Source organism: Merops nubicus, unplaced genomic scaffold, assembly GCF_000691845.1.
Source record: "Merops nubicus isolate BGI_N331 unplaced genomic scaffold, ASM69184v1 scaffold37562, whole genome shotgun sequence".
NCBI lineage: Eukaryota > Metazoa > Chordata > Aves > Coraciiformes > Meropidae > Merops > Merops nubicus.
The window spans coordinates 1-20,463 of NW_008592247.1; the positions used below are offsets into that span (position 1 = coordinate 1).

The 20,463-nt window shown below is 35.4% G+C and overlaps 1 protein-coding gene across 1 annotated transcript in view; it reads right to left on the reverse strand.

Annotated features, from left to right (window-relative positions):
- Positions 1-561: 561 nt before the first annotated feature.
- Positions 562-20,463, reverse strand: part of LOC103767966 (target of Nesh-SH3-like) — a gene marked incomplete at both ends in the record, with an annotated part of 24,672 nt that continues 4,770 nt past the window's right edge. The window contains 7 exons of the mRNA XM_008935098.1: positions 562-642; positions 5,119-5,196; positions 7,457-7,552; positions 8,208-8,270; positions 8,804-8,855; positions 13,731-13,792; positions 16,126-16,307. Of these exons, the coding sequence (XP_008933346.1) occupies positions 562-642; positions 5,119-5,196; positions 7,457-7,552; positions 8,208-8,270; positions 8,804-8,855; positions 13,731-13,792; positions 16,126-16,307 (614 nt within the window). The remainder of the gene's footprint in view (positions 643-5,118; positions 5,197-7,456; positions 7,553-8,207; positions 8,271-8,803; positions 8,856-13,730; positions 13,793-16,125; positions 16,308-20,463) is intronic.

Consider the following 20,463-nt stretch of genomic DNA (forward strand, 5'->3'; position numbering starts at 1 on the left):
GTAGATGTTGCTCCAAATCACAAAACTGACAATACTGCTACTCAGATCAGAAATCTCCTTCTGGGATGTTTTAATGAAAAAATGAGTTGAGCTCTTTTTTCCTCTAGGACAAATGCAATTATATCATCTCATATGCAATATAAAATTTTCCTTTTGCATCATTGTTGATGCTACCTGAGTGAACCTGTCATTGGAAGAAAATCAAGAGGGTGATTATTTCAATTCTATCACTGAGGTTAATTGTACTGATGGAAATTTGATGTAATGTCAAACACGCAGATCACACAGACAAAAATCATCACTTCAAAAAATTAAATTAAATCACCCAGTCAAATCTGCTAGGAATAAGGAAATGTATAACAGCCAATTCAGCCAGAGATAGACACCTTCTGTTTTACATTTCATGTGTGAGCTGCTGGAAACACAAAGGGAAACAAATTTTTAATTAGGATTTCCTTTGGAGTCAACACAAAGGGGATGGAGCAAGTGGTAGAAAATTCTGCTGGAGGTGAAAAAAGCATTTTATGTACAAAGAAGGTAAAAAGCAGTAAAATTAGTTACCCAGTATGCTTTGAGTTTGCACCAGTTCAGGTTTAGGCGTTGATCTAAATTCCTCAGGTCCATGTTTTTTCTCAGTGTGAGCTAGAAGAAAGAAGCTTCATTTAATTTAGAATCCCTCTGAGCTTTTCTTTATCTACTGCCCAAAGCCTATTGCATTTCTTACCACTATTTTATGCTACCTGATTAATTTCTGCAGCAGCTCGACTCCATTAGGATTAGTATTTATTTTTGTTTTCAGATCTGAAGTCTATATGATGTTTTGAGTTATTTTGTTTCAATCTTACATAAGCAAAGGAAAATATAAGTCAAAGAGCAAAGCTAAGATCAGAAGTTCACAATGTACTTCTGTTACAGCCTCCCAAATTCATTATGATATTCATTATAAACAAAATCCATTACATTAAAAAGTGTATTAACAAATATTTCCCATGCTGTTCTGGATTTTAAAAAAATTCTTCTAATAAAGAAAATAAGGAAGATCTATAATCAGGAAGTCACCTATAATACATTAGTTCTTTCATGTTTCTAGCCTTGGACTTCCATTCATCCTTCTTCAGAGTAAAAGCATGAGCAGTTTACTAAACAGCCATTAAATGTATTTAAACTGAGTTGCTGATCATATTTTTATAAAATAATGCAAAATCATACTCTTCCTGCTGTTTCACATAACATTTAATCCCTATAGCATGGAAATAAAGATCACCTCTTTCCTCTCCATCTTGCTAGAGGCATTTACTCAGTCATACACTACACACAACTGGTAATCTCAGATTATAAAATGACAGATTTTATTGATATGGAACACAGGATGGTAAGATCTCAGCCTTGAATGTGACAAAAGCATTAATTCCTTCTACAGTATTTAACACATGTTGGTATCTAGAGGAGATCTTTAATATTGGTGATCAACACCACCATGGCGCTGAGTTTTAGTATTCATTCAGTTTAATAAAAGATCACTTTCTTTTTGAGATAGAAGAGAGCTACCTGTGTTTTCCCAGCATGCTCTCTATGTTTTTTCCACAACCTACTGAGCATGCTTCAATCAAGAACTGATGATGCAGGTTTATAAGCTTCTTAATTCATTTCTGGAAGAGAACATGTTGTTTTCCAGATTCTAAATGATTCCATAGTCACTACTCTAATTACAACCATGATACTATTTGCTCTTTTGGAGTATGGTGCTTTTCCATGCCACAAAAGTTGGAATCTCCACAGATGCTGCCTCACTAGGACCCAATTCTTCTTCTACTAAGCCAGTTACAGTGCTGTCATTGTCATCAGGGGAAGGAGGATTTTGTTCCTCCAGGAAGTTAAGGCAATTTATCTCTGTGAAGCTTGTGGGAGAAAATTCACCCCTAAGAGTCTCAGAAACAAAAATGAACAAAGCTATACCTCAGAAGTACTTCAAAAGCTAACATTTCATATTGGCAAACTAATAATGAAAAAAACAAAACAAAACAAAACAAAAATCAACCAAAAAAATCCCACCCCCCAAAAAAACCCCACAACCAAAAAATAAAAACCCTGAAAACAAAACAAAACCAACTAAGCCCCATCAAACCCTCAAAGCAAATACAGAAATTTAGAACTCATTATGTTTTGGGGTTTTTTTAGAGGTTTACACTCATATGAAGAATGTGTCTTGTTAGCTAAACTAGTTGAATGAGATGAAGAAGAAAAAGCATGCCTAGAATTGGGACTAAAGAAATCAAGGTCTTTGGTTTTTTGTTAGCCCCAATCTCCCTGTGAAGTTAATAAAAAGGCTTGTACTTAATTCAACTGAGAGCAAAAAAAAAGTGGTGGCAGCCTGAGGGAAATGAGACAGCATTTTAAGGACTGAAAAAAAGAAAAAGCATTATGGATTTGTGCTGTTGAATTAAGAATAAATTAATCCCAAATGGAAAACATTGTAAGAAACCTGGCAAAAACAAAGCATGAAACAGCTTACTAACCAGTCTTTCCATGGAAGTGCATGCCAAGGGAGGGGAGGCCTGAAATTAAAAAAATGATGGGATGTCTTGCTAAAAAAAAATTTTAAGAAATGACTGAATTGTGTCACATCACAAAACACACCCTTTGATGAAGACTCAGTGGAATAGAAGAGCAGCTCAGCTGATGGAACCTTTCAGCTGGTCCACTTGCTGAAATATTTCAAGCTCCTTGCTTCCCTTCTTGCATAACTGATGTCACAGTGGCTACTACAGCACACAGCTCCTAAATCACTCTTCTGTTGCCACTCCTGGCACCAGTCCTTAAACCTTTCACAGTAAATAATTATTAAGCCTTACTCAATCCAGTATGATTTTCAAATAGGGAAGTCTTAATGAAATACAATGATTTATTTATAATAATCCTATTGCTAAACTCAATTAATGGTGCCTATATAGTACCCTGCCTCTCAAATGCAAGCCTTACAAAAGGTCAGTGCTCAGATCTATGGTTTGAAAGTTACCTGTGGAAATCTGGCTCAAATGCTTAAATATCCAAGTTATTTTTGCATATGCAATGGCTAAACAGAAATTACACTTGAACAACTGTTTTATTTTACAGGATTCACTTTCATTTCTCTGTTTCCAGACTCTGTCTTTTTTTCTCTTTAATTGAAATACTGTAATCATAATGAACACATTCCTTAACATAAATAATGTGACATACTTATACTGTAACATTAGACACTGGTGCTGTGATCAAAAGAGATTGATTGAAATGTTCCGTAAAGTGTATTTGATGATTGCTTGTTCTGCTGCTACTTAGACAAGGCAAATAATTTAGTAAACTAACTGCAAAATTTAAGTCCACAAGAAACCTCGAACTGTAAAACAAACAAGCAAAAAAATTTGAAAAAACAGTCTTTTAAAGTCGGTTTTTTTAACAAGTATCCACACATTTCCAGCTGAAAGCAAGTTGTTTATTACACATATGCTGAACCTGTAAAGCTGGTGATAAATTCCTGTGGAGGAGCATCTTTCTTTTCCTTTTAATACTTAGGATGAGCAGAAAAGAGATATCCATGGGAAAGTGTTGCAGAAAGGAATTGATAGTTAGAAGTAGAATTTGGCAAATACACTTGTCTACTGAGTGGAACATAAAATTCTGCAAACACTTTCAGACAAAAAAAAAAGAAGGTGGATTGTTTAATCTAATAGGTGGTTGTCAATCATTACATGATTTTGGTGCATTACTTTAATATGCCCTACACATTCTTTGGGAGGGGTTTGTTTGTTTTAAAGACTGAATTGGTCTATGATATATTTAAGAAATAAAATAAATGCAGTTCTATTTAATAGCAGTATCTGTGTGAATTGTGTGATGTCAAAGGAATAACATGCTACCCTAAAATTCAGCCATCCAGGAAACACTCTGCAGATGGAGGAGAGTAATGCCAGCAAGATCATATAACATGACTAAAATAAACCAAAGCAAACCTTTGCTGCAATGTTTCCTCAAATTCTTTTTTTTCCATTTTAAAGTCTTGCCACAGTTCAAGACTCCATTTTCCCTTTCAGCAAAGAAGTGGGCAGAAGCCAACTATTGTCTCTAGTCAGACTCAAGACTTCAGTATCAGTTATAGGATAAAAGCCAGACTACAGAAAATGAAGGTGGTGTATGCCTATTTAATTCCCAAATGTGGGTTGGTAAAATGAGTGGAAAGTCATTCTTCATCATCTGGCTCTGAACAATTTAGCTCTCTCCAATCTTTTTGCCCTCAGATTGAAAATATTAAAATATTAGGGCTATACTTGCCCTATAACTTCATAAAGCAGTCTGCCCATGCCACACTAACTTATTTCCTCAGCAAATGGAGGCAGTAAATCATGCAGGTTTTAAAATGTCACTTCTTTTTTTTTTTTTTTTAAGAAGTTTAAGAAATTAGCATCATAGTATGCCCTTTTAAATGAATGGGTTTTTTTTCAGTCACATGCAGGTGATAAAACCCTTCAAATACACAAGGTATTGAACAGATGCATAACCTTGATATGAATCTAGGATCAAACTTTATATTCCCTTCCCATGTATGTGAATAGGTCCCATGTACTTCAATAAGAACAATGATTCCAGATTGTGTGGTCAAGGTAAATGTGTTCAAAAATGAGTTTAAATGAAATCATGCTGCCATTCTCTGCACCTCTGAAACAGACCTTGCTACCATGACTGTTCTGTCTCAATCTCATACATTCATTTTGCAGTCATGCTCTTATCCCTAATTTTCTTCTTCATATATTTCATGAAATTCAAAACTTCAGGGTGGATCACAAGAAAATTCACATTTTGCCATCTTTTTTTACAATTTCAAGGTATCCAGCACCCCACAAAGATGTGGGTCTAAATCTAAGTGGTTTTATAAACCTTACAATTGTAGCATCTGAAACTTTCCTCCAAAATTAGATTTTTAATCTGCATCTACCACTCATGGCTACTAATTCAGCTACATTACCCTCCTGTTTTCCAGCTACTGCCTTCAGCCAAAGACTAAACACAAAGATGAATTTAATTTCAGTTGATATATTTGGCAAAGATATTCCAGAGAGTTTCTAAAAATAAAATTGTCATTACCTGGGAGGGACTGTGGGGAGATTTCTTGAACTTCTGGTGTTTTGGATTCAGCAGGCCATACTCGAGTTTCATTCTTAGCTAAAGGGACAAAGCCATTAGAGAGTAATTGGTTTACTAGAGATCTATTTCTGTCCCACTTCAGTGTGCCAAAGTAAACCAACATGGATAAATGTGGAAAACTGGATACCTTCAGGAATCAATGAACTTCCACTGCACAATCAGTACAAGCATTTCTCTAGCTATGTTAAGTGTTTTTTTGGTATTGTTTTGTTCATCAAAAGTTTCCTTGAAACTAAAATTTACAGCAAGGAATTTAATGCCTTATGAATTATTACTTTCATAGTGAAAGTAGTTTTCAGTGGTTTTCAGTTTTCTAGCTTTTCAAAACTCAAAGATACAATATATAGTTCTGTTATACAGCAGTCTAATGAATTTTCAGATAAAATGGGATTGTCACACAAGTCCTTTTTCTAGTTATTTTCCTAGTTTTTTTACTAGTTATTTTTCTTTACAGTTCTTCTAACGATTATAGTGGTATGGCAATAGCCTCCTATTTTAACAGATATAAAGATATTCCACCCATGGATATAGGGAAAATTAATTAATTTTCACTTGAATAATGTACTGGGTCTTTTTTTTTCCACTGAGGACTAAGGCAACATATTTTGTGGAGTTTTTTGTGGACTACTACTCTTCTACTCCTTTAAAAAAAAAAAACTAGTAAGTTTTGATGAAGTAAAAAAAATAAATACTTGGAGAAGTCAATAAATTTGGTATTCTGTGATGCATTAATTTAACTTTTCTATATAATACGGAATTAGAATAGCTGCAGCATGTCAGCAAATCATAATTAATCATAACTTCACACACAGCATAAGCTTTATTGCATTTCATTGTAGACACGCATCATTTTCAAGCATCAGTGAAGGATATCTGTCTAAGTTTGGACAGTTTGTCTTTCTGTCAATTATTTTATAATTTAAATTCTTTTTCAGAGAATTTTTGCTTTCCAAGCAATGACTCTTTCCTGTTTTACAGTCCTTTGAAGTCCAGTACACCCTTATGTGTGCTCCCATGTACCTCACGCTCTCTTAAAATCTAGTTTACTAAGTAAGGAGAATGAAAAATGGATTTGTCAAAATACAGTCTGCTGAGTGTTAATGGTACCTTTGTTACATCAGGTACATGTTAAAACCAACCTACTAATGATAATCATCTTTTTTTCTATGCTTGCTGTTCAAAGAAAATACTAGTAATCTAGTTAATTATGTGATTTATTATCACAACTGAAAACCAACAATGCTTTACAATGTAAATATTGCAATAAATTTTCATCTTTAACTTTCAGTAGCCATAAATGATGAACAATATTTACCTGTCAAACCTTGGTGAATACTTCCAGACACTAATTTTTAAACCTCAATCCAAACATATTCTTACTCAAGCACATTTAAATATTATTTTACTATGTATCTCAGCACCCTTATGCACAGACAATACCTTAACAGGAATAAGCACTGCTGTTTTCTTACTGCAAAATAAGTCAGTTTGAGAATGTGCCATGGCCACCAATGGGGCGACAGAGTAAATTAAACAAAGCAGAACTAGGAAAGAAAAATATGACCCAGTTGTTTGGAGTTCAAATTAAGCCTATCCAAGCCAGAAGTCATCAGCTGCAGAACTATACTCAAGGGATCTGTGAAAGATGTACTTGGGGCATTATTAAGGTTTTTTTAAGACAGCTGTATTTCCCACATTTATACTATTCACAGATGATATGCTAGTTTACAGATCTTAAACAAAAGCCTCAAACTTTTTTCCTGCAGGATTCAGTATTCACCTGATACACATGAAAGCTGCACTGAAATGTTCTAATTTCTGGCGACAATAAATAAGATTCTCTTCATGAAACAATTTCTCAAATATATTCAGACCAGAACTCATGTAATTAAATGTTACTGAAAATTTGGTCTTTCAAATAGGCACACAAACTTCCATTTTTAAAGACATATATTGAAACATAAAACCTGGGGCGGGGGGAGTTACATTACAAAACATAACACCTGAAGTCCAAAAACATGATTCCTTTTGCCTATGGATCAAAACTACTGTATATTCTTTTAAATGGCTGCAAAATATCTTAAACCTGTTCAGATGTTTTAAAATAAGCTAATTTCTCTGAATCCTTATCAGTCCAAGCTAATAATTAATTAGACAACTAATAAAAAAAGTCAAAACAGGATAAAAAAAGTACATTTCTTCTTGCATACATCATCTCACAGCACTATGCTTCTGATGTTGCTTATGAACAATAAAAGCTTAGTCCATCTCTGCTTACCCAGTTTTTTCCTGGATGCTTGAGGTATATCATCTATTGTCAGGAGAGGAGGAAGTTTCTGCTGAGTTTCATTGAGACCTGGAACAATGAGGTGCACTACAGAGAAAGATGTGTGCCATTAGTTCCAGAAGAGATGAAAAATACACAGTCTGTCCTCTGAGATATGTGAGTAGCTGCTACTGAACCACTGGGAGCACAGTTTATCTGGGAAATGAGTGAGTTCCATGCAGTAATTATCACTCCTGTTTAGTACTATTTCCCATTTATACCACTCACTGCATTACCACTTTCACTGTTTGAGAGAAACAGTTATGCCCCGAGATCTAACATCCTAATTACTTCCTAATTGCAAGGAAGGTTATAAAAAGCATCATTATAGCCTAACATATCAGTACAAATTTGTGTCTGTAGATGGTGTTATCATACTACCTAAAAAAAATATTAATAACCCCTGATTTCAGTAAGATCTTTTCCACAGAACTTTAAGTATGTAAGGTCTTCTTGGCTTAAACAATGACAGTATCTTCTTTGAAATACTATGACAATAAAATGATTCTATTTCCCTTAGGCTACTTCATTCTTGAACCATCTCTACCACCATAAAATGTAACAAATACTGTCTGAGCTGGCTGCAAAATACCCTCTGATATGCAAGGAAAGAACTATCAAGATCAAGAAAATTAAAAGTATTTACACAGTTCTAATTTTCAGCCAAAGATGAGGAAAAATAATAAAAATATCTTCTAGTCACCTAGTATTGCTCCTGGCAGAGAAGAACTATCTGGAGTTTTTGACTGTGTCCGGTTTTGAATAACTGTGGAGACAACACAGGGATATTAGAAAATAATCTTTAAAACTCCAAAACAAGAAAAAAAATCTACATGTGAGACAAGCCTCAACATTCCAAAAACCTTCCCTCAACTCAGTAACTGGAGATGAAGACAATGCCCTAATCTTTTCTGTATTTGCATTCAGTTTAAGAGACTGCAAGCTGTGTTTCCTCTACTTCATCCCTTAACTGTGCATCTCTTTCCCCTAGGATACCAGATTTATACCCCAGTGAAAAATTACATTCTAGGTTTATGTCAATATAGGGCCAACTCCAGGCCCCCTCACTACCCTGCCTTTCACAAGTCTTCAAAAAAATTGTCATAGCAATTGCTGTATTTTGCTTTTACACCGTCCTCCAGTGTTTGCATGGCCCTGAACTGTGAACTACCTCCAAAAGGCTTGAATTTTTTTTACTTAAAATTATTCACAATACAATTTCTGTTAGCAAGTTTTAAGCCACAGATGATTCAATTAAAGAATCAATTAAGAATCAATTAAAGGAATATACAAATTTACCTTGTTTGATTATTGTGACAGGGACCAACCTCTTATTATCACGCAGTGTAAGCTGAGAGAAGAGGGAAGGAAAAAAAAAAAGCCTTGGGATCACTGCCATAATAGTAATTGAATTTCCTTAGCAACAAAAGTAGAAGGCTCTAATCCAATGCTCTGCTTGCCTCACGTTAATAATGGATATGGCTCTGGCCCTAGTCACTGAAGGTTACACTATTGCTTGAGCTAGTACATTAATATTTCATTTTGATCTCATTTTTTTTTTCAGTTTCAAATATTTTGGTTCATAAAACCACAGTGTTTTACATCTTAGGAATCTCCAACGCTTTGTTCTTTCAAGAATCTCTTGAGCACTCCCTGGGGAGTAGTCCAGAAAGCTAAGAAAAGCTGAAATTTAACTCCAAGTCACCTGAAACACGTGCAATAACAAAATTAGTCACAGGATACAATTATATGCTCAGGAATAGTGTAATTAGAACACAAACTATTTCAGAACCAGCTGTATATTTTTGAAGTATCAGCACTCTTGGGTGCATAGTCTGCCTGAATGACATTAACTCAGAGTAATTTAATTTTGTGAAATTGTTTCCAAAGTATAATTAGCCAGCCATACATGTTGTTCCCACATTTTTATGCTACAGACTCAGACCTTTCTGCTGTTCGGTTTTCTTTGCCTCAGATTACTTTTTGCCAAAGTGTGAGTCTTTTCCAGCATTTTGATAACACAAAAATAAGGAACACATGAATGGAGCCCACATTTATTAAAGGGAAGAAAGTAGCTGATTCTGAAGTTTATAAATCATCATTCACTACAACACATGGATACTAGGAACAACTTCTGAAAGCATAATATTGGACTCAGGTGATGAGAGGAGGTAGGCTGCAATACCAACATAATATAAAAAAAATCTAAATACATTAAAAAGAGATTTTTTTTCCAGCTATATCTAAGTTACAAGAAAGAAAATTACTCAGAAAATTACCTTTCTGTGCTAAAGGTACACCACTAAAATCAGAATCATTTTGCACCTCGTGATACCTGGTCTAGTTCATGTGAAAGAACACTTGCATGACAATTCAGCAGTCAATGCCAGTTTTGATTATTTACCTAATAATATCTATTATTGCTTTATTCTAAATATTTCTTTTAAAAAAAAAAAAGCTCTGAAATCAATCAAACACATAACAAAGTCTAAGAAGGTGGAAGAGGGCAAATCTCAGCAAATAAGGTGCCTCTTTCCTTATGGAAATGGATGGAGGCTGCTTATTTTATGGAAGTTATTACTTTCTACTACCTAATAACAGTTTTGCATTGTCATGAACATGGTTTGAAATTAAACAGAGTTTTCAATCTTTGTTTTTGGTTGTTTACTATTTTTTCTTTATTATTTACAAGTTCTACGTTTCTGTTTCGCCTTCTAGTGGAAAAAATTGTGTTGCAGATGATCAGCTTTTCAAGTAAATTTGCTATTTATATGACTAACAGGTGGGATGAAATGCATTTAGCAAAAGAAAGTGTGCATTTTCCTGTGTTTATCATCAGGATCCCTACAATCAAATAAACAGTTCTCAAGTTGTAGTGTGCACTCATGTAACTCCAGTGCAGAAATACTAATCAGAATTTTTACTAGTCCTTTTACAAGTAAGAGGTTCTTTATTGACAAAAGCATCCTTTCTTTGTTGAATAATAATGGGTGACTGTAATGACAGCAACAGGAAAAGGCTAAATACATTAAAATACATTCAGAATTTAGTTTCTCACTCAAAAATAAAAAACTGACATGAAATCCTTGTTCTGTAGCTGCTGCAGTTACACTGCTGGCTACACAAATATACAAGTGCTGCACTTGAACTCTTGTCACTGTGTGGCCAATCCTTTCTTCTCAGTCCCCCAAAAGTGACTACTTTAGATATTTCTGTGTCTAGTTAAATTTACTTCTTGGACAAACCCTTTCAGAAACATCAGCTTATAATCTGTAAGAATGTCACTATTAACTATATTTTCCAGAGAATATGAAGCATATGCTTTATATTAGGTATTAGGAACATTAGTTATTAATCCAACTATGGTATCTCCATGAATGAAAGAAGATGGTAAATAAGGTATTTCCTAATTTCAGAGCAAAATTAGAGAAATAAGTTATACCATAAATCAGGCATCTTAGCTGCTGACCATATACCTACTGCATATTGTCTAAAGAAGTGCAGTTCTCAGACATTCTGTCAAAGGACATATGGGAACATTGCTTTGGCACTTGTTATTTCTGCCTCTCTTAGATCCCAGTACTCCAAACAGCCACCAAGAGCTGGCAGACATGTAAAAGGCTCCTCAAGGAAGCATTATGCTCATCCTGGGTTGACTAGGTTTTGGAAGAGCAGGCAAGTTTTCTTCTAGAGTTTAATAAGTGATAGGAGCTAAGAGTCCTGCTGTTTGACTGGAAAAATTAAGAGGAACCTCACCTTTCAGACTGACATGATGAAATGACAGGAACCTAACCAGACAGAAGAGGAAATAAATTGCTACTCCATTGTCTCCACCCTCCCACCACCCATTGTTTATGAGGGGAAAAAGAATGACCATCTCTAGAGCTCTCCTTTTCTTTCCCTCTCTCATCAGTTGTAGCTCACAGAGCCTCAGGAGCTTAGGCAAACTTAAAGGGTGAACGTGCCAAAAGAAACACAAGCTGATATGTGACCAGTGTTGAAAGGGCTGAATGACTAAATGGATGGGTAATGTTGCTTTAATAAACAGGCTTTAAAAAATGTCTCCTTGCAGAGAAGAGTTGGGACCACGCTGATAGGAGCCAGTTGTGTCTTTGGAGCAAAATAAGGCACAAACAAAGGTTGGCCTAAATAACACTCGTTCTGGCTTTGCACTGATGATGTGATTGCACCACTGAAACACACCCCACCTAACTTTGTGGAAACTGAAGTAATAAAGTAAACTTGGGAGCTGGCCACTATCTGCTTCCCAGCCTGAGTTTTATGGGTTTTTGCACCACTAAAGTGCGAATGATAAGAGAATTTTTAGAATAACTTAAGGAATGTTTTCCTGGTGTTTCTGTGGAGAGTGATAAAGCAGTGCTGCTCTGGAGCTAAGCCCTGTGAAGCTGACTGAAAAGACTAGACATTGGCTCCAGTCCTCCTTTCATGCTTAAGCTGTGCAAACATTTGGAAAGCTGGTTTAGCTCACTTTCTCAGGACTTTTCTTGCATAAATAGAATCTCTGCTTCCACAGAAGCAGCATAACAGAGACAGGGTCGTGGCACACAGGGTCTGCTAAGAGGAATAAAGGAACTCAGCTTGCACTCTGTCTGCCAAAATGAATTAATTACCTGGTCTTGAGCTGTCCCATGTAACTTTAAAGATGCTTTTGGGACCAATGGGAAGAAGAGTAAAGTTGATTCCATCAACAACATAATGAGATGAGCATCCTCCTGAATATCTAATCAACTGGTTTCATATTAGTCACAATTAAAGCATGCTATAATTAAAGTATTACTGTCCTAAATGAGTAACTAATTAATCCCACAAGAAAATGTGTACATTCAGCTATGGTTTGATTCCTGAAGGGATTCCAAGTGTGACAATTACAGAGCATTTACAATATTGTACAATACGAAGACTGAACAATGAGAAAACATACATGACCATTTCTTATCATGAGAACACTTGGAAAATCACAGACAGAACAGAACTGTGAAGAAGGGATTGTTCCCTTGTAGTAATCACCACTCATGATCCAATCCTTTCAAATGTCTGAAGTAACAAGGATTTCTACAGCTGTCTTTGGGAAGTTATTCCATCCTCTACCTCAGGGACAGTACCTCAAAAACCAAAGTAAACAAAAGAAGACCTCCAGAAGATTAGCTGCTAAAACTTGCACTTTGATTGCACTCATAGTAGATTACAGGTAACTAACATTAGAGGAGGTAATGTTCAAAAGTTACTAATAAAATCTCTATTTTTCACTGTATTAAAACTACTAACAGCTTCAGCTCTTGGAAGCAGAATATGCTCATGGATGTGAATCCATGAACATATGCATCTACCCATGCTTGCTTGATAGCTGTTATGACAAATGCTAGATGAGAAAAAAAACTCAGAAAATATTTACTCAAATATTGATATCTATTTACAAAAATCTTTGAATGCTTTGATGAAACAATTAAAAATTCTACCTTGCCACACGGAATTGTTTAATTAATTGCCTAGCAATCGTAACAAGCAGATTAAATTGCCCTTTCCAGCTTCCTCTGATTCTGCAAACACTTGCCTCATATATGAGAACTATGAGTGAATTTGACCACTACTGATTTTAGAAGACCTGAGTATACACAAGATTACAAAATAACAGTGCTACCTTATCACAAAATGAACTGAACACCACAAACACCATGTGGTTAACAAGCTTGGCTACTACAAAGGGATTAGCAAATTTTCATGTTTAGAATCCACACAGAGAAACCATCAGCTTCATCTTTGTTAAAGCAGAATCAGTATATGCAACCATCTCAGATACAATTATTTAATTTCATCAATGCACACACATAAACACCTCTCCATACAGTTATCTCATCTTAGATTCAACATATTTCTTTTTGTATTGGCAATTTATGTGGTTACTTTGTAGTTTGGCTACTACAAAGGGATTAGCAAATTTTCATGTTAGAATCCACACAGAGAAACCATCAGCTTCATCTTTGTTAAAGCAGAATCAGTATATGCAACCATCTCAGATACAATTATTTAATTTCATCAATGCACACACATAAACACCTCTCCATACAGTTATCTCATCTTAGATTTAACAGATTTCTTTTTGTATTGGCAATTTGTGGCCGTAATGTCTGTGTCACTTTAACTGGGAAGCAAAAATGTGGCCATACAAAACATAAATCTGCTACAAAAATAAGACTGTTTTGCATACCTGTGTTTGGGAATTAGGTACCAACTTGTACATATTCTGCAATTGTCCATTTGTTTTTTTACCTGATTTGACAGAAAGATAAATAAATACACAGAATTACTCTTTGTTTTGTCCAAAACAAAGCAAACCAAATTTATTCACCTTTTTCAGTAGCTAAGAAAGTTAGGAGGAGGCTTAATTACAAAGTATGAGACCACACTATGGAACAGTTTTGTGTGGTCCTGTTTCTCCAGATTAATTCACTCATCTGCAAAACCTCCTTTCCACATTTAGACAGAGGAATTTAAATGTATTGTTATTCTACAAGAGGGAATGAGAAAGCTGACGTGGTCTTTGGGACTTACTAAGGAGAAGTTAGAGTTGCCTAAGAGGATTCTTTAATAAAATTATAACCACAACACTAATATGCAAGGAAGAAATTTGAGAGAGGAATTTCTGCATCCCATCTCTCAGGCTGGTACTACAGCTATAAGCAGCATGTTTTAAGGTCTCCAATACTCTTGCTTTTGAGTGTGATCTCCTAAAAGGAATGCACATTTAGCACTGAATACAGAGCAGGAATATCACTTTTGTTCAAGTCTGACGTGGTTTCTTTATCTCAACTTATGAATAAAGTAGCTCATGGATTTAATATCTGAAATTTTCCTCTTAGTTTTATCATCTTAGCTACTTAGTATTAGAAGCTTCATATTATGCACCTGCTAAGTACAGAGGAGAAACAGTCCTTCCAGCAGCCCTTATCTTCTAGCATTATGTGCCAAAATTTGTATACATCTTACACCTTTACACTTTTCTGCTCCCTTTGTGTCAACAGGTGTGTAAACAATAGTCAAGCTAAATGCTATCATGTGTTTTCACAATTCCAATCAAAATGGGTAAGCAATAGAAAAAAATTCAATCATAAAGAAATATTAGCTGAGAGATATTTAAGTTGACACACCACCCTGGAAAAAAAAATCTTTCCTAGTACTTGATGCTTTTCAGGAACAGGACCTACTGTTGGCCTAAAGACAAGGAGAAGCTGATGCAAGTTGCACACTGACTTCATGAGAAAGTATGTTAAGATGGTCAGAAGTAATTTACTTTCATGTCTTTTGATAAATTTTGCTTAAATAAACATTGAACATTTGCTACGCTTTTTATGTCTTCCTCAAATCAGGAATTAAAACCAGATTCTCTTCCCAACCCTTCTTAATATGTTATTATATAGCAAAACTTTTCCTCTGTTTTACAACAAACACAAGAACATGCAACAGGAATTTCAGTTTATAGTGATTCAGCTATACTTTAGTGAGGAAAGCAAACTTACAGTGAAGTATGTTTGGTTTAGGTTGAGATACTTCTTAACACATGAAAAAACCTCGACTTGCTAAAAGGCAGCAAGTTAAAACAGAAACAAGGTGGTTTGCTGTGCTGATTTGGACCTCAAAACTGAGGTCCAAATCAAATTTCAGATGGAAATCTCACATGAATAAGGCTATCTTAGGGGAATTTCCATTCTTCACATCTTGAGTCAAGCTAGAAATACTGAGCATTGGAGTTTGCAGCGTCTTCCAACCAACATCATGCTTAGAAATACCTTTATGTAAATGTTTGAAAAAAATAAATGAAACTGCACAATGTTTTTTAAGTCCTCTCTTCAGGAGGAAGAAGACTCTGCTGCTATCTATATCCTCCAGTGACAGCAGTGATTCTTTGAGCATTGCATGCTTTTTCAAGACTTAATTTGACATCACTTTGACTGTGCTGCCTTGGGAATTCAGAGAAAAAGCTTAAAATATGACTGAGAAAGCAGCCAGAGGTGCCATACACTGCCTGCATGAAAATCCAAGCAAAAGCATAGATGACAGCTCACGTTTCAAACAATTTATAGAATTCCTTCACTGAAAATTAGCTTCCAGTTCAACTTTCCAGCAGAGACACAAAGGGCCCATTGTGATGCGTGCTGGATAGACCCTGTCTAGCTTTTAACCAGTCTGAACATAAAAGCAAACATTAAAGAAGATTAAAACCAGTATAATACTTTAACTCAGATTACTAACAACCTTGTTATTCAAGGCCCAAGGAAAAGAGCCTGGAATCTAGTTAGAAGTAGAAGCATATGTACTCAATACTTCATTTATATCTAAACTAGTCTCTGTTGGAGTTCTACCAACCTGCAGTAGATTCTCCACTATTTGCAATGAGAAGAGTGCAACTTTCAGAAGAGTATGTAGCAATTTTTCAAATTCTAACTATTTCTATTTTCACCAGTTCCTAAGAGAATTTGTCAGGGGCATAAGGGGTAGCATTTAAATAATGAAATCTTGATCAATAGCTTACTCTAAGCAAGACCACAATAGAGGGGAAAATAACATTACACTGAGTAGCTATTTAATTATTGTCAAATACTTACTAGACAGAACTATCTTATGATTGAAAGTCTTGCTCCAAATGCTATCCTCTACGTTGTCTTTGACTCCAAATTCATATAGTGTGTTTGGCTTCAGACTGTCCACCACTGTCTCTGTAACTGGGCAGAGCTGAAACACCCATTTCTTGTCTTTACCCTTTTCTCTGTAGCGAACTGTATAGAACCTGCTTGACAAAAAAGATAAAAAAAAAGAAGAAAAAAAATCACCAAAAAAAAATCAATACAACCATTTTCATTATGAATTACTAAAATAACTTCTGTACACCATTTTTTCTTGCTCTTTCTAGCCCCTTATGGTTATTAAGGTCAGAGAAGGCAGCATATCTTCCCTGCAAACATATTGCTAGCCCAGTCATCTCCTAGATACTTGTATGCTCCCCACCACACTCAACATTAGGAGTATTCCACAAAGAGCAAAAGAACAGTCTCTGTGTTCACAAACAACCATGTTTATGAACTTCTGACCACAAAGTGCAAGCTCATTTTGCAAGTAGTTCCTGTGATTCTGACATATGTCAGAACGAGTCAATTGAGTCACGAGTCTATTAGTCAGGAAGCCTCAACCAATTTCTCAAAATCTTTTATATCCATCCAGAGGAAGGTGTTCCCCTCAAAATTAGTCCAAAAATAGTCTCAAGGGAAAACAGTAATAGTTGACATTTATATAAAACATTCCTCATTCAGTGATCCCATTATGCATTGCCCATACTTCAAACAAGAAAGTAAACCAAGACATTATTTTCACCAGTTTCAGTCAATAACGTGATGACTGCTAACAGATTATGAAATTTAAAAACATTTCTACAGAAGTTGCCCAGTTTAATCAAGCAGCACCACCCTAAAAAAAGTATGACTGCAATGCATAAAACGATGCAGTATAAATGGTGAGAGTTATGGCACAAGAACTCCACTGCCTGCTAAGGTCTCATTTTCAATATACATACTGAACCACTGCCAGAATGAGGAGGGGGTTTCTCTTACTCTAAAAACATATCTCAGAGAGAGCTGGCAAGTTTTTAGTCCAAATATTACAGGAAATCATTACACATAAAAAAATAAAGCAAGCATATCCATTGTCCATAATCATCCTACATTTACACCAGCTGAAAAATTGTGTTTTTCCACACTTCAATAGAGCAAATTAGGTCCATAGAACAAACATTCCAACACCCCAGCTATGTGCCCAAGAATCGTTCAGAAGCAAGAAGAAGAAGAAATTTGAGTTGTGAGATTTAAGCCAGTTATTATATAGTAAAATAGCTGGAGAGAAAGAAAGGGACCTTAAGGAAACAAGCAAAAAGTTATTTCATCAAGTAAAAAGTTATCAAAGGACCAGATTAAAATGACTTCATGGACAAAATATAATCCTGTCAATGCATAAAGCTGCTTTTGTGAGAGTTACAGAAAAACACTTCTAGAGTACAGTACATGTGAAAGATGACTGTTGAGTAGATGGAAATTCTTGTTTCATTATTAAAAACTAAGACCAGGCAAGTGCCAATCATGGGAAATATTTTGGTACACAAATATTCACTTTGTCTACGGATTTTATCTCATAACTGTCAAAGTTGTTTTCTCAGCCCCAAAAATATAGGTTCTCCTGTTTTAATTGCTACAACTCAGCTCACTCAGGTATTCTGCTGCATTACAAAATTGTTATTTATATTGGCTCACATAAATATTTTCATCAGCTGTATTACTTTCTCTTCAAAACAAGACAGAGTCTGAACAAAACCTTGGAAAGACAAGAAAGAGGGTGATTACTGAATATCCATTCTTTTCTTACTGATTCATGGACAACCAAGCAATAATCTGCACCTTTACTTCTGTGGTCTGTGATCTACTCAAATTTCATGTCAGGTAACAGATCTAAGTATCACTTGAACTGTCAAAGACCATTTTTAACAAAAAATTAACTGCAACATTAAAATAAGGAAAATTTATCCTCTTAAAACTTTCACAAATAGACATACAGATATTAACAGAGAAGAAAAGCTTACTTGAAATATTTGTCACTATCTTGCAAAGGATATAACAGCAATAAACAAATCACATCTGCAACATAAATGCATCTTGCTGGACCCCATACAATCTCTTGGGCTTTAGAGTGGATGTAGATAGGTCTATGATCAAAACGTGAATTGCAAGTGGAAGTAATCACCTTCTTCTTAACTTTCCTTAAAGAGGGAATTTCATTTGTTTTCACCTTCACCCTTATATTTTCCTGCCTGTTCTAGCTGAATGGAGAAGAAATAAAGTGATTCTATGTGATGGAAAGAAAACAGTACAGAGATTCATTCCAGTTATTGAGCAGTATAAATGTATAGCTGCACCAGAAATGAGGGAAAAAAATCTCCAAAAACTTGCTGATAATAAATAGGCTTTTAAGTGCCTTCTCCCACTTGCTTCTACCATAAAAAATGTTATATTTTTGAATACTGTCTCCACACCTGTAACTTCCTTCTCCCTATCATGAATTAAAATACTGAAAACACTTGCATGTCAAAAAACATCTCTCACTAAGATCCAGGACGATTGAAAAAATCTGCCAAGACTATTTCATAGGTGTGCCAAACTGTGCCATTAAAAACATACAGCATAGAAGAAGTGTGCTCTCAACTCCAAAATTTCCAAGTCTATAAAAACTTCACCACGAGTATCATTATTTCAGTGGAAACTTACCACAACACATACCAAAAACCCCACTGATGGTGATGACAGAATTTCCTCAATCGTTTCAATAAAAAGCTATCAAAATGAAGTTTCATTTAGCCATTTGCAAGTCACAGTCAATTAAGTATTACAAATATCCAAACCATAAACAACATGTGCTTTGGGGGGAAATGCAATCATTTGTTTACAGAGCACAAATTCAGAAATGCCAAGTTTTGTCCTCAAAAACCAGCAATACATTGTTAAACCACACCAACAAGTTGCCAAATACAGTGAGATTTCAGTGCCTGCCTGAGAACATTCTGATGAAATTTTGTTATCATTTTTATTTTTCCCTTTTTCAAACCTTCTTCTCTGAACACATACAGCATCAATCCATCAACACGTATAATTGGAGACAGGAGGAAGCAGCAAAATCCAGTCACCACTCACATATATCAGTCCCCTTGGGGCAGTGACATACACATGCAAAATCTGTGCAGCTGGCCTGCTATGTATTTCAGAAGCTGCAAAACTGTTTTCTCCTGGATCACAAATGTTTAGAGAAACTTCTCTATAGATTCCCCCCAAAAATGACAGGAGGCAGGTTGAAATGGAGTACAGCCACACTCACATAAAGGAGAAAGGTACACTGACCCATTTCTCAGATAAAACACTTCCCACACCTCTGTGAGGTAAGAATATGAAAAATCAACTGAATACTGTGAGGCTGTAACAGCTGATCTAAAAGTAACACACATGAAAAAGGCACATTTTATCAGCACAATGTTCATTGAATAGCAATTCCACTCTTATTTACAACAGATATTAATCAAAAGATTTCAGGGTTCACTTCTTTTTCAGCTAGCACACTGTAAAACATTTGGAGCTCTGTTGTTAAGGTTTGTAAAAATTAATCTCTCTCCCTAATAGACAATGCTTCACTTGTTAGAAGATATCTCCAAGCAAACCACTATGGGAACTTTAGAGAAATATCATCCCTTCATTTAAGGAAGCCACATGAGGATGGTATCACTCCATAGGCCACCCATTGGAGTGACCATTGTATCTGCAAAGTCTATGTAAAAGACTGTCAGCCTGATACAAAAAGGATGTTTCTGTCATTTCTATGTTCAGTTTACATAGTTTTGGGGTTTTATTTTAAGGTCTACAATGCAAGGCAGTGAAACCTGTTCTTTGTCAGCTTAGAGCTAGCCTTTTTATTACCCAAGAGATCAAAATATGATGACGGTTTTAAAGCAGCCCACAGGGCTGCTTTTGAAATGAGGGAAATCTTGTTTGCTGCTAAGTGAAGCAAAATTCTACAATAGATAGGCAAAAAATTAACATTTTGTGTATTAATATGAATGACACTGTCTTACCAAGATTTCCAGTGCTGTTTTTCCAATTGTTAACCAAATATCTTTTCAGCCAGATTCCAAGAAAATGCTTGCATAGTCAAATATTTGGGCACAAACAATTAGATATGGATATCTTATAAGGCAGATGGTTTTATGAGATTTCCAGATTAGGTCAGTTTGTATAAATATCATGGGTTTATTTGGAACCAGCTCCAAACCAAAACTCCAAACAATTTAATCATGACTATTCTAGTCACACGTAACACTAAACAAACAATTAAGCCTTGGAGATATAAGAACATTCCTG